Source organism: Ctenopharyngodon idella, chromosome 20, assembly GCF_019924925.1.
Source record: "Ctenopharyngodon idella isolate HZGC_01 chromosome 20, HZGC01, whole genome shotgun sequence".
NCBI classification, from domain to species: Eukaryota; Metazoa; Chordata; class Actinopteri; order Cypriniformes; family Xenocyprididae; genus Ctenopharyngodon; species Ctenopharyngodon idella.
The window spans coordinates 29,062,425-29,086,399 of NC_067239.1; the positions used below are offsets into that span (position 1 = coordinate 29,062,425).

The following is a 23,975-nucleotide window of genomic DNA, read 5'->3' on the forward strand; positions in this document are numbered from 1 at the left end:
ATTATAACATTTAACCCTCTACAGCACAGCGTTGCCCTCAGGCAACGGAAAGTTTTCTTAAGCCCTATGTTTAGTGCATTTTTCTTTAAATGGTTACAACCAATTAGAAAGGTCGGGAAAGTACCAAAGAACAGTCTAGTAAGGTGTGGGAGTCACCATCAAGCACCATTTAAAGGTGGGACGTCCTGTTCTGACACATGGTCACAGGAACACATGGTGTGAGAAGAAGGCAAGGTTATTTGCTTTAGTAATCTTATTTAAAATGACATGAACTGTAGATAAAAAATATGTGTATGAAGATGTAGAGAAGCCTTTTGTCAGGTTTTATGAAGTTTTTTTTATTTCATGTTCAGAAATTAAGTTTTTCTTTTCGTTGCCACAGGGCAACGTTGTGCAATAAGGGGTACTTTTCAAGGATGTTTTGGACAATACCTCACATTGGCCATAACGTGTTATAAGAAGGGAAGATGCAGGGTTCCTGGGTGCGCAGGAACACCCAAAGTGATGTGCAAAAATTGTAATACAAACCATTTCACAGCAGAGAAGAACTGCTTTTTGAAGTTTCATACGGAGTGAAATCTTATTACATGAAGTACATTATATGGCATGACACACTACATGATACAGACCTATGCATGTATCAAATTTTTCCCTTTTTACTTAATGATTTTTTTTTTTTTTTAAATTTGATTTTGATGATAATTTTCTCTATGATTCTGTACCATTGTTGCACAACGTTGCCCTGAGGCAATGAAAAAATATTTTGGAGTGGGGGGCCAATTTTTTTGAACCAAATGAACCAAAAAGTGATGTGGAATATGTGCCATCAACATGTGTGCAGTAGAGGGTTAACATTATTTAATTCGTGTAATCAAAGCTGACAGATTGTAAAAATCTGACAGATTGTTTAAACTGGAGATTATTGGGGGTAACAGGTCACGCGACAAGAGGCGTTCCCGCGGTGCGCGCGCTCATTGGTTCGCGGGCTTCGGTCCGAGTGTCTGTAGGTTCAATACTCGGATGTCGTGTTGTCAGAGGAGGGGGCAAAAGAACACCTGCTTCTGTATGGGACATGGAGCGACTGGTATGAACATGATCTTTCTGTTGTTAAATTATCTTTGTATATTTATTTAATCCGGACGTGCATTATAATACCGTGTATACAAAGAGAGTGACAGAACGCAACAAAACTAACGTTATATCGCTTTCATTATAATCAACGAAGAACGCTTGAAGTGTAACGTACATCGCTTCGGTGATTATAATGGTCATTTAATTAAGTTTTTATGTCTTTGTGGTATAAACTCGGTGTGAAAAGTGTTTTTGTTTCGCTTTTCGTTTCGCTTGCTTTATTGAAAAACACGGAAAATGAACAATAAAGCAAAACAAGCTAAGCAAAATTACGCAGGACGCGCTCGTGTCTGTTTTCTGAATTCAAAATATATCATTTAGGTAAATATTTTATCAGCTTTTAGAAGTTATTGTAATAATTTGTCGTGAAGGAAAAAGTGTTTTACCTCAGAAAATCTGCTCTCCATCCAGAACTAGTCTCCCCGCGCGCTCGCGCTGCTCAAGTCAGTTTAACGGTTTTTCACAAGTGAGATATTTTTATAAGCTCGTGTCTCGTGAGACCATTCACAAAGTTAAAATAATGAGAATAATCACAATTTTGTTTGTTTCTTTGTTTAAAAAAGTAGACAAATAACGCCCCACAAATGTTTTTGAAAACTTTGTTTTTTTGTTTTCGTATAAAAAGAGGTTTCGATTCTACTTAAACCTTCCATTTAGGTAATTTCACAAATGTTTCAATTTTGGATGTATAAAATTAAGATGTGATTGCGAATAAAATGTAATTTTATCAAAATAATGTTGATTTTTGGCCATTCAAGTATGTAATCTGCACATAACTTAAATGCAACCAAAATGTTTTGATACTGTTATATGAACTATTTAGCTTTCTTGTTGATTAAACTAGCAATATTGTGTGTATTATTAGAGTGCTGAAGCACTGAGTGCAGAACCTGATGGCTTCTTTGACATGCTGGAGGAGAGGAGGCGGAGCAGTGACTTAAGCCACGCCTTTCGGACCTTTAAACCTCAGCCATACCGTGGAGCCACACCCATTTCAGCTGCTGCTCTCAACAGGATGGTGCTTGAATCACAGTACCTGAGCTACATCATACAGGAGGTGAGAGAGAAAGAGCGAGATACAGTAGTTATTAAAGGAAGATGTCACAGCAGTTTTTATTTACCGTTTCTTGCTCACACTCACAGATCATGGTTGAGTGCGATGAACCACGTGAGGCAGTTCTAGAGGAAGCGTCTGCGTTACTGGACGAGATGAGTCAAAACCTTCAGCTGGGCTTCATTCGTCTGCTGGGCTTCGCATTTAGCAAAGTTTTTAAAAGCGTGTTCAGCTCTATACATGTCAACGAGGATGGACTCACACGGGTTAGTGTTTTCATGTCTTTTTAAAAATTATGTCTACTTTTAAAAAGGAATGCTTCACCAAAAATTGCGAATTCCGTTATCATTTAGCTCCAGCAAGCCATTCAGGAGCATCCCGTCATCCTGATGCCCAATCACAGGAGCTACATGGACTTCCTTGTTCTGTCTTACATCATGTTCACTTATGACCTCTCTATCCCCGTCATTGCAGCTGGAATTCGCAAGTATCTACAGGTTTTTGTTGTAATTGTAGGTGGCAAAACCACACAGTCGCATCATGTACTTTTTAATTTTAAAGGTGCACCATGTAATGCCCAACACTTTAGACAAATGTTTGAAATGACTAACACTTAAAGCTGAAAGGTGGGCATCCCCTCATGGTGGCCACTAAATGCTGTCATGTCAAAACATAAACACAAATCTGCTTAGTGCATCATTAAAGATGGATTTAAGAACTTGTATTCAGGCTGTGGTAATAAATGATCTCTCTACTCACCTCTTTCCAAATCTGTCCACCATTTTTTCTCTAACAGCTCTGATGGGGATGAAGCTGATTGGTGAGATCTTACGACGGTCAGGCGCGTTCTTTATCCGTCGTGCCATTGGCTCAGACAAGCTGTACTGGGCGGTGCTGTCTGAGTACGTCAGAACGATTGTGCGGGTGAGAACTTAGTGCATGCTTTATTATTTCTTTTTCTAGAAATGATTGTACACAAACATTTAAAAGTTTAGGGTTGGTAAGATTTTTTATGATTTTAAAAGAAGTCTTTTGAAATTTATTTGAAAAAACAAACAAACAAACAAACAAAAAAAAACAGTAAAAACAGTAATAATGTGGAATATTATTACACTTTAAAAGAACTGTTTTATATTTGAATATTTTAAAGTGTAATTAATTTTACCAAAGCTGAATTTTCAGCATCATTACTCCAGTCTTCAGTGTCACATGATCCTTCAGAAATCATTCTAATATGCTGATTTTCTGCTCAAGAATTTTTTTTTTTTTTCAATGTTCACAGTTGTGCTGCGTGATTTTTTTTGGAAACTATGATATTCTTTGATGAATAGAAAGTTCGAAAGAACAACATCTTTTGTAAAATTATTAATATGTTATTAATAAGCTTCTATATGTTCTACAGAAACACTTATATAGCCTCCAAAAATATAGTTATCAGTGATACTCACTGTAGCTGTTTTTCTGCAGACAGGTTATGCTCCATTAGAGTTTTATGTCGAAGGATTACGGAGTAGAACGCTGAAATCTCTCACACCAAAACTAGGTAAGATTACATTTAAAGGGTTAGTTCACCCAAAAATGAAAATTCTGTCATTAATTACTCACCCTCATGTCATTCCACACCCGTAAGACCTTTGTTCATCTTCAGAACACAAATTAAGATATTTTTGATAAAATCCGATGGCTCAGTGAGGCCTCCATTGACAGCAAGATAATTTACACTTTCAAATTCCTAGAAAGCTACTAAAGATATATTTAAAACAGTTCATGTGACTACAGTGGTTCAACCTTAATATTATGAAGCGACGAGAATAGTTTTTGTGCTCCAAAAAAACAAAACAATGACTTTATTCAACAATATCTAGTGATGGGTGATTTCAAAACACTGCTTCATGAAGCTTCGAAGCTTTACGAATCTTTTGTTTCGAATCAGTAGTTCGGAGAGTGTATCAAACTGCCAAAATCATGTGAACCATTGAAATTTCAAAACGTTTCGAAGCACTTATGACATAATGAAGCCTTGTTTACTGAAATCACGTGACTTTGGCAGGTTGATGAACTGTTTTAAATATGTCTTTAATACCTTTCTGGGTATCTGAAAGTGTCAATTATCTTGCTGGCAATAGAGGCCTCACTGAGCCATCGTATTTTATCAAAAATATCTTAATTTATGTTCCGAAGATGAACGAAGGTCTTACGGGTGTGGAATGACATGAGGGTGAGTGACTGAATTTTAATTTTTGGGAGAACCCTTTACGATAGTAAGTTGGAAATGTGGGGTTCTGCATGTTCTTGGTCCTTAAGTTCTGTTTGGATCCTCACAGGAATGATGCACATGGTGTTGGAGCCCTTTTTTAAAGGAGAGGTGTTTGACATCAGTCTGGTCCCCATTAGCATCAGTTACGAGCGTGTGTTGGAGGAGTCGCTTCTCGCTCATGAGCTGCTGGGTGTGCCTAAACCTAGAGAGACCACAGGGGTACAACTGTTAAAGCCACAAAGAGAGCCGAAGTCTCATGCATTTGAAAATATGAAGAATGAACGTGGTGCTGAGCTCTTGCTTTGGATCTGCAGGGTTTGCTGAAGGCCAGGACGGTGCTGAAGGAGGATTACGGCTGCATGCATGTGTGCTTTGGAAACCCTGTGTCTGTGAGAGACCTGGTCAAGGGAAAGATAAACCGCAGGCAGTACAATCTGGTACCCAGGTAATATACACACACTTGACTATATATATATATATATATATATTTTTTTTTTTTTAAATAATACCAAGATGCAATGACTGCATTGCATCTTGGTATTTCATGCAAACTGACAAGTATACCAACTCCATACTGCCGAAGTAGTAGGAGTATTGTTATTGCACAAATAGTTGCTCAGTTTACCTCCACAAAAGCTCACTCTTTATTTTTTCTGTCTCATTAACAGAGATCTGCCCATGAAGCCCAATAAGGAGACACAGGAGTTTGTATCTGGTCTAGCCCACATGATCATCCGTTTGCAGGAGAGAAATGCAGTACTGAGCGCCTGGAACCTGATGGCCGTGGTTCTCCTCCAGAACCTCCAGGGCATTGATTTGGACCTGCTGACCCACAAAACCCTCTGGCTGAGGAGAATCGCCCTGCAGTTTGGAGCCCACATCAGATGGCCCAGTAAGGACATGTGTAGAGATGACATTCAATAAATAAACGCTGAATACAACATACAATCAGCTTCGTTAAAGATAGTTTGTTCAGTGCAAGATACACTCTACAGACAGCTTCTGTGATATGCAATCAATTAGCATAGAAAGTAGTTTTGGCTCATTTTTCAGTTTAAAAAAAAAAATTGTTTGCACTGATGCACTTACAAAGGAAGTCTGCCAAAAGTAAACATTACAGAAACATGTGAGACTAGTGAGATGCAAAATGATGTCTCATATTTCGTCTCCTGTTTTGATCATGTTAATACCAGAAAAGGTTGAAAAACTTTCGACATAGTACATAAGCAGAACTTCTGTTTCTAACAGTCCCAATACTATAAGCACAATTTAGAAAACTTTACAGCTCAAATAACACATATTTATTTGGAGGGATTGCTTTCACAACAATATAATGCCCCATATACTTCAGTGGTACAGTATGTATATTACTGTAAACACAATTTTGGCTTGTTTTTACAAACTGAGGGACAAGTCAAATTATTTTATGCCATAAAATCAACAGCAGATGCTGTCCACAGAGAAAACAGTATAATTTGAGCTCTGTACTTCTGTATGGTTAGAATATTCTCTAGCTCTTTCCAAGGGTCTCTAGTTTAGCTTTCTAAGAATTGTGAACCACTTGTAAAGGTTCTTTAATTCTGGGACTAAAGCCAAACATGTGAATGGGATCAACAGCATCTGAAAACAACAAAAACCCCATTCAGGGCTGTTCCTATGGCAATCACACAGACTGACCATTCAATATGGGGCAAACGGGATAGAAGTTTGTGTGCGTTGAGTCTTGTGGAAAGAAAAGATGCTTGTTTAAGCCCCCGTTAATTACAATAATAACTTCTTCATAGTAAAAATAATTATTTTATTTTCATATCACCATTTTTAATGCACAGCCTGAAGAGCTGACCACCTATAACATTCCAAACATTCTTCCCCCTCTTTTTGTTTGGAAGAGCATGTTTCGGATTCTGAAGTGATGTCATCAAGCATAACCCTGCATCACTCAGTAGTGCGCTGTGAGAGGGGGCGTGTCTATTTAGTGGAGGAGGAGGGTCCAGGACCTGTCACTCAAGAGGAGGGCGTGTTCCAACGTGCTGCTGCTGTGCTCATGTGCGCCTCCTACAGGAATCAAGCAGTACATGTATTCACACGGCCAGCTATGGTGGCAGTTGCAGTGACGACAGCTGTAAGCAGTAGGACAGGTGAGTAGTATGAGAGCATCACAGGAAGTTCTCATAGGTTTAATCACCCTCATGTTATTCATTGCAAAAATTGTTTTTCTTCTGTGGAACATTAATATTTTGAGGAATTTCCAAGGTTGCAATGAAAGTCTGTTGATCCAAAATGTATGAAAAAGCACCATAAATGTATTTCATATGACTATTCAGGGGATGATTTTCAGTGAATAAACAACTTAAATATTGGTCTGTTACACAAAGCTATTGTGTGACTCAAAAACATGACTTTTATGGCACTTTATTGCCATTTTCTGGATCTCCCATTCACTTTAACTGTGAAAAAAGTAGTATGTAGATTCTACTAATGTGGTTCCACACAAAGAAGTCAAACAGATTTGGAATGACATGAGGGTGAATAAATGATGACAGAACTGTTATTTTTAGCTAAACTGATCCCTAAAAACAAGGTTGTTTCCTTTCCAGACGACGTGTTTCATCATTTTAAGTTCCTTCTGGAGCTCTTTTCCAATGAGTTTGTCTTCATTACTGGTCAAGCTGTTCAGGTGAGTCTGATTGTCTAAGTGAAGCTGTTAATCACAGTACATCCATCTAAACATCTGCCTCTCTCTCAGGACTATGAGGAGGGCTGCTCTTTGCTGCAGCAGTCTGGTGTAATCGGCCGCTCTGATGAAGAGGTCTATGTGAGAGACGACGGCCAGGACACCATCGTCTTCCTCAGAGCGATTCTGCAGCCTTTTATTGAGAGTTACCAGGTGATTGTAGTCATCTACACAGTTGTCCAGGCAGTTCACCATGTCGATGGATCAGTAACAGAATGTTAAACACGTCAGCACTGATACCAGTGTGTTTAGGTGGTGTTTAGGTACCTGTGTGAAGAGAGCTCGCAGACATTCAGAGAGAAGATGTTTTCAACCAGCATTCGCAGTTTCATTACGAAGCTCCTTATTTCAGGTGTGGGTCATTTCCTTTTTTGACTTTTGCCAATATTTGTGAAATAACCTCGATGATAATGTAACAGTTTCTCATGTAAATTTATATCTCTGTCTCAGGTGAAGTTCAGTCGTATGAGTGTTTATCATCTGACCTACAGAAGAACGTTCTCTCAGCTTTGCTCAGGATGGCTGCTGTGACCAAAACTAAAGTGTAAACTGATACAACACACATATACGTCCTCTGAGAAATGAACTTTGAAATTAAAATGCATTTACGAGCACAGAAATGAAGTTAATAACAATGTCATCTCTCTCTGTATCTCAGCGACGACCAGAATGAGTTCAGAGTGAATAAATCTGCGGTGAAGAGAATATGGGACATGCTGAGTAAGATTATTGATTGATTTTTGTTGTGCTATTGCAAACTAAAGGGTATTATTTCTGCTCTGTTGAGTAGTGTAATGTGTTGTACTTTGTCTTCTTCATGACAGATGACGGATGGAGCCCTCGAATCAGTGTAGACGCCAGACTGTGATGAGAAGAATCGGACAACAGCGACTCTTGATTCTTTTACTGTAGAAGTGCTAATAAGTATTAGTACCATATGTGTTTTTAGTGTCAAACACAGAGTAAACCTGCAGTAGCAGCTCTTGATGTAGAACATCAGTTATTTTGGACTGTTGTTGCAGTATAGATGATTTAATTTTAGATAGGTCATGTGAAAATCATACAGGTAATTATGGTATTTAACAGCAAAATATACATTTGAAGATATACTAATCTTTTAAGTGTTCATTTTGTATGCATGTTTAACATGCAATTTAACATGTTTTTATCATATAATTACATTAATTACATATTTTTTTAAAATATATATTTTTGTATGATATCATTGTAATAAAACCTTGATTACTGCCGCACTTCCTTCTTTGATTAAAGCAGCACAAATAAGCATGAAATAAAGTCCCTTTTCAAAGAAAAGTCAGCAAGACTTAAGATAGTCCCAGACTAAAATACATGTTTGAGTTGTTTTAACTGAAAGCAACTTGCACTGACATATAAAATATGACCACAATAGTAATGCCCCAATGCGGTAATCGTTCTTTTTTTTATAAGCTACTTTAAAATGGGTTTGTGTCAGCTTCATTAAATAGGTTATATGCTTTTGTGTTACATAGAAAAGGGAAAAAAAAAGGAGTAAATTATGAAGGGTGAACTATACTTTTTAAGGAATTGTCAACTTTTGTCAAGCAAGCCTCTGTGTCTCTTTTTTCCTTTTAATTGATCATCAGGGTACAGGTATTCCTCCACCTGTCTTCTTTGTTTCTGTAACAGCTTTCTCTGTTGCTTCTGTTCTTTCACCCATTCATCCACGTCTTCTTTAAAAAGCAGCATCTGTTGCGCCCAGCGCGCCGTAGAGACACCGAGAAACAGCGCCCCCTGCAGGACGTGTCCGACAGCGACACACAGCGTCGACACGACTGCCAGCAGCTGTGAGAGAGAGTCCCAGAGCAAACACACTCCCTCCAGGTAACGAACAGCCGCCTTCCTAAAATACGACAAAAGGTACCAGAAGCGCTCTTCAACAGTTCTAAAACTCAGTTACAAAAATCAGAAAATGTTTAATAGACCTACGTAGATATATTAGCCTATGTAATTATGAAAGGTGGAAATGCTGTTTCGGTAATAAGGATCCATTTGTAAACATTAGTTAACGTTACCGCATAGTGTGGCAGAATATTTAAAAACCCTCTGAAATAAAAATATGAGTCTAAAAGTGTTTACCATCAGCGAAAAAAATAATCCAAATAACCAACAGGATCCACATTTTGATAACTTTGATCCTCGGATAATCGTCAATGTGGTGTGAGCGTCTGTTTGTGTGAAACGAAACTCAAGATAGCAGGTCTCTCAGGTAAACGTCACAATGTTGCGTGATTTTAACACACTGACATCTATTGTCATCATACGGTGTCAGCAGTGTGACTGCTAAAACTCATGGGGCCCGAAACAATATTCCCTGTTGTTATGGACCCATTTCAAAAACTGTGATTATGCATTTCCACAATTAAAATCTAGCTTCTAAAAGTTTTATATTTTCACTTTTAAATTAGGCTCCTTGGACTTCCAAATCAAATAGGTGTGTTGGAATATATAAACATAAATCTATACACTCAAGTTTGCATATTATCACAAAAATATTTTATTGAGCAACGTTTCGGTCAATACTCAATTTTAAGTAACTCAAAACAAAACTTAAATTCCAATAGAATTATTTTGGGTTGCAGTTATAGCTTTTTACAATGCAGATTGTGTCAAAGCAGCTTTACAGTGATAACTGGTATGTACCTTTGGCTGCACAGCAGCTCTTAAAGAAAATGGTGTCATTGTCCAGCAGAGATACACTGATGAGCCAAAACATTATGACCAGTCAGAGGTAAAGCAAATATCATTGATCATTTCCTAACAAGGCCACATATGAAGGTCTGGATAGATTAGATGTTAAGCAAACAATAAGTTCTCATAATCAACATGTTGGATGGAGCAGGTATAAAGATCTGAGTGACTTTGACAAGAGCCAAATTGTTATGGCAAGGCGACTGGGTCATGTGAGTATCTCTGAAACGGCAAAGCTTGTGTGTTTCTCCCGGTCAGCAGTGGTGAGAATTTACCAACAGTGTCTGAGGAGGAACAAACCACAAACAGGGTGTTGGGCGCCCAAGGCTCATCAATGCATAAGGGCAACAAAGGCTATCCCGTCTGGACCGAGACAAAAGAAGGTCTACTGTGGCACAAGTCACACAAAATTTTAATGATGTTATGAGAGGAATGTGTCGGGACACACAGTGCATCCGATTCGTATGGGGCTGTGTAGCCTCAGACCAATCAGAGTGCCTGTCAACCATTGAATGTACTTATAATGAGCCCGCGAGTGTTGGAACTGGACCTTGGATCAGTGAAAGAAGGTTGCCTGGTCCGATCAGTCCCATTTTCTTTTACATCACATGGACAGCCGTGTACATGTGCGCCGTTTACCTGGGGAAGTGATGGTACCAGGATCACTGTGGAGGGAGTGTGACGCTCTGGGCAATTATCTGCTGGGAAACCCTGGGTCCGGCCATTCATGTGGACGTATATTTTGACATATTTGACCAGGTACAGCCCTTCGTGACAATGGTGTTCCTGTCTTTCAGCAGGATAATACACCCTGTCACACTGAACACATTGACCAGGAATGGTTTGAGGAACATGATGAAGAGTTCAAGGTGTTGCCCTGGCCTTCAAATTCCCCAGATCCCAATCCAGCTGAGCATCTGTAGGATATGCTGGACCAACAAGTTTGATCCACGGAAGCTCCACCTCACAACCTACAGGACCTGAAGGATCTGCTGCTGATGTCTTGTTGCCAGAAACCACAGCACACCTTCAGGGCTCTTGTAGAGGTCATACCTCAGCGGGGCGACACTGTTTTGGCAGCATGTGGAGGACCAACAGCATATTAGGCAGGTGGTCATAATGTTTTGGCTCATTCTCTTTCTTGAGTAATGCTAAAACTCAACGGTGGATTTCTCAAGCTGAGTTTGATTTTCTACATTGCCAACATCCTGCCTAAAATTCATAAATTACTTATTGATCCACCTGGTCCTCGTCCTTTAGTGGCTCAAAATAATTCACTTTTATCACCTTTGTCTTTATAAAACCTTTTGTTCAGTCATAACAGGTGTGGTATCAAAATCTGACTCCCGTGAGATTATGACTCCCCTGCATCTTCCTATGAGGGTTAGGATTAGGTGTGTGTGTTGGGGGTGGGCTTTAGAAATAGGGACCATCCAGGTAGCCGCCTCCCACCGAATTACCCAATCAGAAGCGGGGGAGTCAAAATTTCCCGGTGAGTAAGAATTCAGTACAACACTGGCATAGAGCTATGAGATTTGACGGATTTTATTAATACAATTTTGGATGTAGATAACTTATCCGAGAAAACAAGTTTGATTACCATTGATATTACAAATTTATATACAAATATTTCTCACAAAAGTGGACTTTATGCGATGGAACATTATCTTGCAAGATATGAATCCTCCCTCAAATTTTATAAGTGAACAACTTTAAAATAGAATTAGATGGACTGGAATGGCAGCATTTCATTTCAACTACTCAAAACAGTCGGTAAGTGTGTTGTTTCAAGTTGGTCAGTGGGATGTTAAAGATCTTCTCTCGCAACATAAGAAAGACACGACGAGGGTGATTTTAGCACAAAAACAGTACATTTAATTCAAGTGTTCCCCAGCACAAGTGCACAGGAAAGGAGCCACTTCGGCTGTCTCTCCTTTCACTGCGTACAGAGAGAATTATGGAAGGATGAACTGCTACTATAACACTCCAAAGACCATCGAAACACAACAGAACTACAGCCACGCCGAGAGAGAGAGAGAGAGAGAGAGAGAGTGTGAGGCTAAATGTGTGTTACAGCGGGTGAAGAAAGGAAGTATAAGAGAGAGAGAGACCTGTGGACTGATCAGATGGACGAGGCTGTAGGGCAATAAATATTGAGGCAACAACAATCATATATAAAAAAAAAACATTATAGTCTGACCTTAGCAAGAGTACATGGAGGGAGTTTGAAGAAAGGAATGTTGGGTAATGTAGTTTTGCCATCAGTTCCAAGCAGTTAGGTAACAGTGTACAGTAATGCTGCCTTCAAGTCCTCCTACTTACGAGTTCAAAAGTCAATTTGAAGTGACCGAAAATAAAATATATTTCATATTTCATTTCCTGACAAACACAAGAAGATTTTTAGCAGAAAGTGAAGAGAAAAAGATGTGCATTAAAGGGATAGTTCACCCAAAAATGAAAATTATCCCATAATTTACTCACCCTCAAGCCATCCTAGGTGACTTTCATCTTTCAGATGAACACAATCAGAGTTATATTATAAAAATATCCTGGCTCTTCCAAGCTTTATAATGGGAGTGAATGGTGCCATTTTTTTGTTAAGCCCAAAAAAGCACATCTATCCATCACAAAAGTAATCCACACAGCTCCAGGGGGTTAATAAAGGCCTTCTGAAGTGAAGCGATGCGTTTTTTGTAAGAAAAATATCCATATTACTATAATCACTAACTTCCGGTAATGGCCGTACGCGAGTCTAGTTCCAGTGGAAGAGTGACCTCTGACCTCTTGTGTTTGTCTGAAAGAAGAAAGTCATATACACCTAGGATGGCTTGAGGTTGAGTAAATTATGGGCTAATTTTCATTTCTGGGTGAACTATCCCTTTAAGTGCAGGGAATGATGGAAAGGGTGGTTTTGTTTCCCCATAAACCGACACGTTTTATAGCTAATTTTCTTCGACAGAACACGTCAATCTAAATTATGCGGCCAACAATTGCAATGAAAACCAAATTATGACCAATAAGATTGATTAATTGACACAAAACTCAAAAATTCAAGAAAACCCAGAGTTGCAATTACGACAGTGTTCGTTCACGTGCGCTCGACTCGTAAATAGAATCGTTCCGACGTGACCTGAAGGCAGCATGCGAATACAGTATGAATGAATGTTTCTTACTGAGAGGCACATACTACAGTAATGTCTAGGCTAAAACACATGAATCTGTACATTTTTATTCATATTTTTTACTTTTACATTTTCGTCAAGTACAAAGTTAAAATGCCTTTTGTTAATATATTCATAAAAGAGTAAAATAATAGTGCTTTTTCAAGACTACACAACATAAAACAGTCATTGTCAAGACCAAGTCACTTCTCAACGATATACTTTCATGTCATTCTTTTCTAATTCATCATTTATTAAGAATAATGTATAGCACCTTTTTGAAACAACCCTCACGGTCTCTTTGCTTCGAGATATTATTCCTAAAATAACCTCACGCAAGACCCCCTGCCTCCTTTAAAGCTGACAACGGTTGGTCGGCTCTCGAACGCATCACCTGTCAATCACATGGGTTCATAAATACAAATTTATTGGACACGGCCACCTCTGACTCACAGCTCCACCCCCTTTATTATAACAGCCATGCATATAATCATAGACTAGCCAATAATAACGGCATAATTACTCTAAAATAATTCAAAAACACCCAGCACACAAAATGTAATAAATTTCTAAAAAAAAAAAAAAAAAGAAAAAAAAAAAGGCAAACTTGTCTATGTACAGTTCATTTACCACTGAAGTCTCGACTAATAACAATCAAACCTCACGTTGCGTTACGAGATTCACCAGCCTTCACCAAACGAACACAAACAGACTCTAAGGCTACGAGCGGTTCGACCCAGCACAGTGCCACAAAGATCCCGCTAAAGGAGTTGGATCCTACCAAGCGAACCTTTAAAGGAGAACATCCTGCATTTTAGATATTCGCTTTACATCTTTAACTCTTAAAACTCTTAGACTTGGCAGGTTTGGTTTGATTGAAATGAACTCTGGTGCGATTGCTCTGTTAGTGTGGTTCATTTGAACAAATGTGAATGCTTACATCCGAATCCTGGTGCACACCCAACAAGCGGACCGAGACCCATCTATTCGGGGTGTCCGCTTCCAAATGAACTCTGGTGCGATTCGACTGAAATATGAACGCAACAAGGACCAAAGACATATAATGAATCCAAAACAGAACGTGATGGTCACAAGACGTGACGCTAAAAAGGACAGATTGCTCAAGCATACCTGGAGCTACGTTGGCCATCACAGTTCGGTACAGGTGTCGGAAACACAGTCTCCTTGCAACAGATCTTCGTTCGTGTGAAACAGAAATTCCTGGCACAGTTTTGACTTCTTTACACATTTTACAAGCTCTCAGCTGGTAAAAATACCATGTTTAGCCCAGTACAAAGCCGTTTTTTTGTTTTGTATCTTTAGGTTCGATCTTAAAAATGACATTGTGAATGCTAAGTGAACCAGGACTGAATGTATTTTCTTTTTTTGGACCAAAAGAACCAAGAAAACTGAACTACAAGTGTGAACACACCCTAAATGATATTAGAGCAAAATAAAATGTTTAGGGTTAAAGGGGTTGGGCTGACATTTGTCTTCAAAACCCAACAAAAATTGTCGGTGTTATCTCTGCGAGGCATTGTAGACAGAATAAGCCAACTTTTTTGCACTTAAACATGGCAAATTGAGAATACTAGACACTTATTCTCTCAAATTAGACAAAAATGGACTAAAATAACAAGGTGTTTTGAATCACATTTGCCCAAAGTGAATTATTATAATCAAGCAACAATCCAATAACTTCAACTGTCTAAAAGGCAGGATGTTTTCCTTTAAGATCGGTTTCTGAGCATGAGCTAAAGCAGAAGTTTACTATAACCTGTGGGCCATAAGCATATTTCAACATCAACTGTGATATAATATAACCATTCAGGTCTGAATCTGAATCTGCAAAAAATAAAACTGTCTTTAAGGTAATGAGTTGGTTGACTGGTTTCAACATATCAGCCAAAAGTTCAAAGAAATGAGCAACCCTCAAATAAGAAGTAGTCTAATGTGCTAGTTTGATTAGAGAAACCAAAAAAGTGTCCTTTCCCGGTTGTAATGTGATCTGTATAAACTCTTCCCTCCAGCGAGGGCCAATTTAATTAATCAAATTCGTACAAAAATCCTCGGTTTCGTAGCACATCTCTGTGAGCACCAGAGTCCTGTTTACTTCAGATCTGAAACAGGATTATAAAACAGCACACGTAGTAGAGTTGTACAGTAATCCAGTTTGCACGTAATCCAAGTGTGAACTCTCCAATTGCACCAGAAGAGGACTCTGGATTCTGGGAGCACCATGTGACCAGCTTTTATGACATCACACAGATGGGCCACTTTCCCAGAATCCCGAGCAAGGAGCACTGAATAAATCAGACTATCAAAAACCAGAACGGTAGAAACACAATGCATTTCAGCCTGTAGATTAGCACGCGGGCTGATCTGCACGCAGTTCAGCACGAGAGAGAGAAAGGCTGCGTTCACACCGCAAGAGCCTGATTCAGATTCTAAAATAAAATATGCTTAAATTACAATTTGAATCCAATTTGGCCTCAGACTTTAGGACCCCATTATATTTCATAAAGAAAGATATTGTATTATTTTAATATTATAAATATTACAATTTCCTTTTTTAAACTTTATTTAGTAAAAGTTAAGAATTATTTTAATTTATAGCAAGTTAAATTAACTCTTTCCCCACCATACGGAATTTTCTGTCATTTATGAGACTGCTTTCCCGCCATTTACACAATTCCCTTTCGAGGGAACTCGCGCTGCGTCCGATAGGATTGCTTTGGGAACGCCCTCAGCGTGATAGCGTCTGATGCACGTCTGTCAACTAGTCCAATGGCGAGAGTGAACGTCACGATCGGGTGACGTCACGACCAGGAAAGGATAAATACACATCCGACGAGACCAGCTTCAGCTTTTCTGCCTCAGCCAAGCACTCTGTGTAAAACTGTCTTGTCTATTTATTGTTGTCTGTCCCGAAATAGTACAGCTCAATATAACCGTTATTATGGCGAACACTCAAGCATTTAAACCGTGTGCTCTTCCCTTCCCTCGTTTCCTTACGGGTGGGAATACACACGATTTGTGCGTGGTGTGTTTGGGAGCGGAGCATGCTCTTTCAGCCTTCGAGGGGGCTGAATGCGAGCATTGTGAGAAGCTTCCTCTAAGGATGCTCCGCTCCCGCCTCGCACTTTTCGAGGAAAGTGCGCAGGCAAGCGTTCCCCACGACTCTGGACCCGCGGCTGCCGAGGCAGCGTGGAGAAAGATGTCGTGGGGTTCGCAGATGGATCTGTCAGCAGGGCTTGAGACAGGCATGAGTGCACTTTCTCAGCCTTCACCTGGCAGATCCGCCACCCCCTCTCTGGTGTCGGAAGCCCATCCCGCGGTTTCTTCCGCCTAGGGAGAGGGCTCGTCGCGTCAACACTCCAGTTCTGAGGAATTGGATGTGTTGAGCATCGATATGGGGGAAGATGATTCACCATCACTTTCCCCAGAGTACGAGGAGCTGGTGGAGGTGTTAGATATTATGGAGGTGTTGTCAAAGTTAAGCATTGAATGGCCAGCTGAGAAACAGGGCGCTCGTCCGAAAAGCAAACTGGATGAGTGCTTTTTACTTCTGAGGGCATCCCCACATGGGGTGATGCGGTACACACCTCAGTATGCGGTGCCCGTCCCACCTCGTGGCCCTCAGGAGGCCGTTCTGCCAACCCCGCCACCTCTGGTGCTTCGGGGCGCAGCGGTTCCCACCGTGATAGTGACGCAAAGTTCAGAACAACACGACGCTGCGTCACATTCACATCCTCTGAGGAGGATAAATTTACATCAAAAATGTGCTGTAAACAATACACCAGAGGCCAGCCTCGAGAGGCTGGTTCCCTTAGTAGATTTTCTGGTAGATTGGAAATCTCTTCAAAATATCTCACGTTGGGTCCTGCAAATTATAGAGAAAAGTTACAAAATCCAGTTTTGGTGCCGCCCACCTCTATTCAAAGGAGTGCTGCAAACGACAGTACTTCCACAGCAGGCTCTGGTGTTGGAGCAAGAAATAAAAACCTTATTAGCAAAAGAGGGAGTGACAGGGAGTTGGGGTTTTACAGCCAGTATTTCTTGGTTCCAAAAAAGGATGGGGGGTTGCGCCCTATTTTAGATCTACGACATCTGAATCGAGCAGTCTATATTCCAGGGACTCACAATATTGGAGCAGACATCCTGTCGAGGCAGGGGCTGAGGCCAGGGGAATGGAGACTTCGCCCAGAGGTGGTGAAGCTCATATGGGAGATTTATGGCCAAGCGGAAGTGGATCTGTTCGAGTCTCAGGATAAGACGCACTGTCTACTTTGATTCTCCCTCACACATCCAGCTCTTCTGGGACTGGATGCCATGGTACAGACGTGGCCGAGGCTGCGTCTGTATGCATTTCCCCCAGTTGTTCTGCTCCCGGCAGTTCTGGAGAAAGTTCGCCAGGAAGGGATAAGTCTGGAAATGTCCACAGAGCTGCCCTGTGGAGGAAAGCAGACCAGTTATTTGTGTGCTTTGGACCACATAACAGGGGTCGTCCTGCATCCAAACACACTGTAAGCAAGTGGATAGTTGAGGCTATTTAACTCGCCTACGAGGTCTCTGGCCAGCAGTGTCCATTAGCTCATTCGACTAGGAGTATGGCAGCCTCCAAGGCCTTAATTTCGGGGGTTTCCCTCAAAGAGATCTGTGATGCGGCCGGTTGGTCCTCGCCTCTCACATTTGTGAGGTATTATGACCTTGACCTGGACACGGCTCCAGGATCATCGGTTTTACTGTCTTAAGTGTGCCAGGGTTTCACACAGACAGGTATTTGTGATTATGGCGTTTTGGTATATCGTTCCCAAAACGATCCTATCGGACGCAGCGCGAGTTCCCTCGAAAGGAAACGTCTCAGGTTACGTATGTAACCATAGTTCCCTGAGAAAGGGAACGAGACGCAGCGTCTCATTCCGTTTCTTCACTGTTATACGGTAGGGGGCGCTATTATGCATTTTCTGAAAGAGTACAGAATCTCCGGATCAAAACACAGGCAAAAAAGGAGCAGAAACAAGCGATAAAAGCATTGCTTATGCATGTTGTAGTCTTCGGGGGCCGTGAAATTTTTGCAAAAATTAGCAAAAAGGCTGATGGTGGCTGGCAATATTTATTCATTTATTTAAACGCTGGCAAGGAAAGAGTTAAGAATGCAACTACACTACCATTCAAAAGTTTGGGATCGATAAGATTTTTTAAATTTTTTTTTTAAAGAAGTCAGGCTTCATTTATTTAATCAAAAATACAATAAAAACAGTAATATTGTGAAATATTATCACAATTCCCAATTTTCTATTTGAATATATTTTAAAATGTCATTTATTTTTGAATTTTCAGCATCTTTACTCCAGTCTTCAGTGTCACATGATCCTTCAGAAATCATTCTAATATGATAATTTGCTGCTTAAGAAACATTTCTTATTATTATCAATGTTGAAAACAGTTGTGCTGCTTCATATTTTGTGGAACCCGTGATTCATTTTTTTCAGAATTCTTTAATGAATAGAATGTTCTAAAGAACAGCATTTATTTGAAATAGAATCTTTTGTAACGTTATAAACGTCCTTACTGTCACTATTATTCTATTAAATGCATCCTTGCTGAATAAAAGCATCAATTTCCTTAAAAAAAATCTTACTGACCCCAAACTTTTGAATGGTAGTGTATGTTAAAAATTGCATGAACCAGTCTGTTCACACTGAAATCAATTTCCACGCAAGAAAGTTTCTTTGTTGGAAGATGAAAATGTAATTTTTACTCACACTGTTGTCAAAAAACAGATATGGGCCACATGCAGCTACGGTGTGAACGTAGCCGAGCTGAACCGGGAGCAGAAAGCAAGTCAGGAGAGAGTGAGAACGAAGCACCATGAAGCTGCACCATGGAGTATCTGCGGCACCACTGAGTTCCTGCACTGACAGGAGAAACGCATGCAGGGGCTAAAAACTACACAACATCCCTGATACCTGACTGAACACACACAAACATTGAACACAGTAAGAGTGGTGGTGTCTGAAAGAGTGTGGAGTGAAAACGGCAAGATCTGGCAGAATCGGATGCAAATAATTCCATGCGGAAGGTCAGCTTCTGTCTGCTGGCGGAATATTGCATCAGAGACGACAGCAAACGACATGATCTTACAAAGAAAATAAACTTCTCTCACAAAGAAGTATTTCACTCCCAAAATGAAATTTCTGTCTTCTTTACTAACCCTCGTGTCATTACAAATCTGTATGACTTACTTTCTTCGGTGAGGGTGAGTAAATTAATTTTACCCTATCCTTTTACATGAATGTGTATGAGTGTGTAACAGCTCTCAGCGTGCATGTGTGTGTGTGTGTGATGTGACACAGCTCTCTCACATGTGCCCTATAGGCTCCAGCAGAAAGGCATCATACAGGACTGTGTGCTGCGTTTGTATTGCTGAGAGAAACAGGGAGACAGAGAGAGAGAGAGAGAGAGAGAGAGAGAGAGCACCATAGTCGAGTTAGTGGAGTTGAGTGAATAGTTACTGTAGTTTAGTAGTACCGTATTAAGAGCGTAACCTGTAAACAGTGTATTGTTGATTCTTCAAGCACATCTTCTCTCTCACAGGAAAAGTGTGTTTATGCATGAAAATGATGTTTGCGTTGATGTTACAGACACGTATCCTAACCAGGCACGACATGATAAATCGGCAAGTGATAATGTTAATATAAGGCTGTCCAAACTAACCGCGATTCACCTGATTTCTATACATGTAATGATAGAAATAATACACAGCACTGCTTAATGCTTAATCTCATGTAAATATGTCTGAGGTAAAATTTCATCCAAAAAATCGAAAAAGAAAACCTATTTTTAGGACCTTTTGGATTTATTTTTATTTTTATAACAACTTTAACCACATTTCCCCCGAAATTCTCATTACCATAATGCATCTGGATGTTTAACTACTATTGTAATATATATATATATATATATATATATATAATATTACAGCTTCATATTACAATGAAATTTGGGAAATGAATATTTATATTTTTATATAATATAAATTATATATAAATATAAAAATATAAATATACACGTATACATAAATGTACATAAACATGATATTTAGAGGTCGACCAATTTATCGGGTTTGCCGATTAATCGGCACCAATAGTTGATTGGTGGAACAATCAGGTATTAGCAGTTATCGGCATGCCGACAGTTTTTCCGGGTTGCGTCTGTTGCAAGAGCTATAGACCTTATGTAGCCTCGCCCCTTTTCAGCGTTGCGCTCGTTGTCTTTTGACTTCCGGTTTGTATTTCCACAGCGATTTTGTATTTATGAATGAATTGCTCGTTTTAAAATCTTCCCGGTCTACTGACATTTAAGACATCGGCTTTAAACATTACAATGCTCATAACTTTCATTAACTCTACAACAAATAAATCCACTTCACCAGCTAGTTACTCTTTGACAGCCATGCCATAGAAATATACAGGGCTACCGCAAAAAACGGAAGTTCAAAGACAATATTATAAAGATGGCGGCGCACTTGTTTCTCTGGCGCATAAGGTCTATAGCAAAGACTATAGAATAACACAAGATGCGTCACTCGTATTGTTTTGAATGGGAGAAAGTGCAACGCGCAATATGGTGGAATAAGTCCCGCCTTCTAAATAAAAGCTTTTTTTTTTTTTTAAATGCTTTGTTCAGTAACACCTTCTAAATAAGAGCCAATCGCCGATTGGTAAAGTCATCGCGTCACTGCAGCAGCCGTTAGAAGCTCCGGTTCCTATAGAAACGGTCAGACTCGTGCCTCCGAAATGAGGCACAAGAGACGTGCATTTAGGACTGTGCATGCGCATTAGCTTGATCCAGCCTGAAAAATACAGGTTTTTTTGTCATGATTTGAGCGTTTAGAAACAAAATTTATGAGACAGTTGTTGTCAGACTTCATTGGTGATTTCAAATATGATATGATAAACAACTTTGGAGAATTTGATGTTTCCCCATTCAAAAATATAGGAGCTGCACTTGAATGCCTGAGAGGCATTTGAGAGATGGCTGCTGAGTGAAATGACTTGTCTTAAAAGGACTTTGGCTATAGGAGACTGCAGCGGCTGAAAAGGGTATCATCATACAGTAGAATAGCAGCCTCTAGTGGCCAAATAAATACTAACACTGCGCTGTTGTTTACTTTGACACGTGAGGCTGAGTGCTGCACAGAGAGCACACGCGGCAGGAGATCGCTGACACTTCAGATAAGCATTTAAAACACCAACAGCGGTATGAATACAGTACATGTTGTCATATCATTATAAAGTAATTAATTTGCTGACTAGATGCTGCATTAGCAGAGAAAAAACAGCAGTACACTAGGCTACCCTATGTTTACGATCAGGCTGAGAGGACGCTAACATTAGTAGCACCTCAAGCGTTTGAAACCACATGACAAAATGCACGCAAATCCGACCCAAATGTTTAACGTCACGATTGTTTTCATCTATTTGCACTAGTGTATATTCAGCTGGTCACTTTTATGCTTTCATTAGCCAGCGAAGTTGCATATTTAAAGCGATGTGTGAAAGTTCATGCAGCCGACAGAAACATAAACAAATCAGAAACGCATCTGATTTCATTTCTTTATCATCACTGCAATACATATTTTGGTATTTGGATTAGATGATCATCAAGTGTTCTAAAATAGAGGCAAAGAAAGTAATATTTATTTATATAATTAATATATTCATATAGCACATTTTGACAGAACAGTACTTATTTATACAAAAAGTTCAGCACTGTTTTACTTAGTGTTATTTTATTATTATTATTATTATTATTTATCCAGTATCCATTTTAAAAACTATCGACTGATTAATCGGTTATCGGCAAGTATGTTCCAACCTAGTTATCGGTATCGGTAAAATCCAATATCGGTCGACCTCTAATGATATTATGTATATATAAATACACACACACACATGTATGTATTTAAGAAATATTTATGTATACATGTTTATGTATATATACATAATAAATATACACAGTACACACATATATATTATGTAAAAACAAACTTTTATTTTGGATGCGATTAATTGCGATTAATCGTTTGATAGCACCTATATATATATATTTATTTATTATGAAATTTGGGAGGGGGAAATGTGCTTTTGTCATAAAAATCATGGTGCTGTTTATAATTTCTCATTTTTTTCTTTTGATATTAGGGTGAAGCATGACCTGCACATATTTTCCGTGAGATATATAAAACATTAAATATGTTCAGTGTGATTTTGACTCTTCACCGCAGCATTTTGCTTTCAGTGAGGTCAGAACAATGACTTGATGCATGATGCTTGAAAGTTGCCACATCTTACCTAGTTAGTTTACGCTGCAACATCAGATTTAGGGTCGGGGAACAGGACTCGCCCGGTTCGAGTATTCAGAGAGCATCTGCTTCTGTTTCACACTAGTTAACCAGCGGTTTGTGCTCTATATTTTCACGCTCGGACAAACATACACTTGCAAACACACTCACATTTTGTCTCTGTCAGTTTTGTGAGAGAGAGAGTTGTCACAGTTGGAACATGACCAAAAAAACCCCTAAAACGACGGACAATAAAATACAAGAAAATTAAAAATGTGGACTCCAAATAAATATGTGAAGTGTGGCTGTCTAGTGGGTCGAATATTAATCTTGGGATAGCACCAGACATTCACAGGCCACGAGTAAAAATAAATGAACACAAGAAGGTGGAGCTTATTGGAAAGGAAAGGAAGAGGAGGGACGTCACGACGCCATCATGCCGTGTGGTGGGCGGAGCTTCAGAAACAGGCGAAGTATTCCTTCAGCGGAGCGAAGAGGTGGCGAATCACGGGCACACTCCATGACCTTCCCAGAAGCCTTTGCCTGGCGAGACGACTCATGTTAGACACGTCAGTGTAATGGACGGGGAAGCCGAACACTCTGTAACATGCACAATATATTTATTATTATATAGAGTAATTAGATAATTATATTATTTTTAGCACATTTTTGCATCTGGATGTAATTTTTTATTATTATTATTACTATCATTATTATTAGTTTATTATTAAATTATTAATTATTAAAATGACTAAAATTCTTAATTTAAAATTTTATTTTATATTTCCCAATATTCTCATTGAAGATGTAATAGTGTTGTTTTTACTGGATTATGTAATATTTACATTTATTTATTTATTATGAACAACAAAAGACAGCACAACAACACTAAAATTATTTATATTTATATTTATTTATATTTAAATTTAATTAATTTTTTTTATTATTAACAACAAATAAATGACCGTACAACGATACTAAATTATTTATAAATTATTTATAAATGCTGTTTTTGAACATTCTATTCATCAAAGAATCCTGAAAAAACTAAATCTTTAAATGTATAAAACATTTAAAGATTTTGTTTTTTCAGGATTCTTTGATGAATAGAATGTTCAAAAACAGCATTTATTTGAAATAGAAATATTTTATAACATTATAAATGTTTTTACTGTCACTTTTGATTAATTTAATGTGTCCTTGCTGAAGTTATTTCTTAAAAAATAAAATAATAATTTACTGTTATAAATATATGTACAGTGACTCCAAAATGTATTTGGACACTTATGTCAGATTAAAAGTTTTTATTACTATTATTATTAGCATATTTATTATATTTTATATTAATTTTATTATTAAATTATTAATTATTTAAATGATTTAAATTGACTAAAATTATTAAAATTTAAAATGAAAGTGATAATGATACAGTAATACAGTAGGGTTTTTATTGGATTATTGTTAAATTTATTTATTTTTTATTAACTTCAACAAATAAGAGACTATAACAATACTAAAATTATTTACTAGTATTTTACAGTTTAAAAGGATGGATATGA

At 38.7% G+C, this 23,975-nt stretch overlaps 2 protein-coding genes across 11 annotated transcripts in view; one reads left to right on the forward strand and one right to left on the reverse strand.

Annotated features, from left to right (window-relative positions):
• The first annotated feature begins 948 nt into the window (after positions 1–948).
• Positions 949–8,425, forward strand: gnpat2 (glyceronephosphate O-acyltransferase 2). Of its 2 annotated transcripts, XM_051873951.1 has the most exons (16): positions 949–1,084; positions 1,997–2,188; positions 2,275–2,451; positions 2,539–2,668; positions 2,982–3,109; positions 3,653–3,728; positions 4,510–4,661; positions 4,757–4,887; positions 5,111–5,334; positions 6,332–6,580; positions 7,040–7,119; positions 7,189–7,329; positions 7,429–7,528; positions 7,627–7,720; positions 7,835–7,896; positions 8,001–8,425. In XM_051873951.1, the coding sequence occupies exons 1-16, from the start codon at positions 1,073–1,075 to the stop codon at positions 8,042–8,044; spliced, it is 1,992 nt and encodes a 663-aa protein (XP_051729911.1). In that variant the 5' UTR covers positions 949–1,072; the 3' UTR covers positions 8,045–8,425. The 2 variants fall into 2 exon arrangements, with proteins under 2 accessions (XP_051729911.1, XP_051729912.1); XM_051873952.1 differs by lacking the exons at positions 7,627–7,720; positions 7,835–7,896; positions 8,001–8,425 and having other exon boundaries at positions 7,420–7,528.
• Positions 8,426–11,758: 3,333 nt separating this feature from the next.
• Positions 11,759–23,975, reverse strand: part of dnmt3aa (DNA (cytosine-5-)-methyltransferase 3 alpha a) — a 64,060-nt gene continuing 51,843 nt past the window's right edge. For 7 of the 9 annotated variants that reach the window (XR_007926725.1, XR_007926723.1, XM_051873949.1 and 4 more), the window contains one exon: positions 11,759–23,016. Coding sequence is in view for 6 of the 9 variants with exons in the window: in XM_051873949.1 (XP_051729909.1) it covers positions 22,875–23,016 (142 nt within the window). In the remaining 3 variants the exon portion in view is untranslated. The remainder of the gene's footprint in view (positions 23,017–23,975) is intronic. The other 2 variants (XR_007926724.1, XM_051873947.1) reach the window with 1 other exon arrangement.

Coding starts and splice junctions, on each gene's coding strand:
- gnpat2 (XM_051873951.1), top strand. Junction 3,729..4,509: donor ATCTCTCACACCAAAACTAG/GTAAGATTACAT, acceptor GGATCCTCACAG/GAATGATGCACATGGTGTTG. Junction 7,897..8,000: donor GAGAATATGGGACATGCTGA/GTAAGATTATTG, acceptor TCTTCATGACAG/ATGACGGATGGAGCCCTCGA.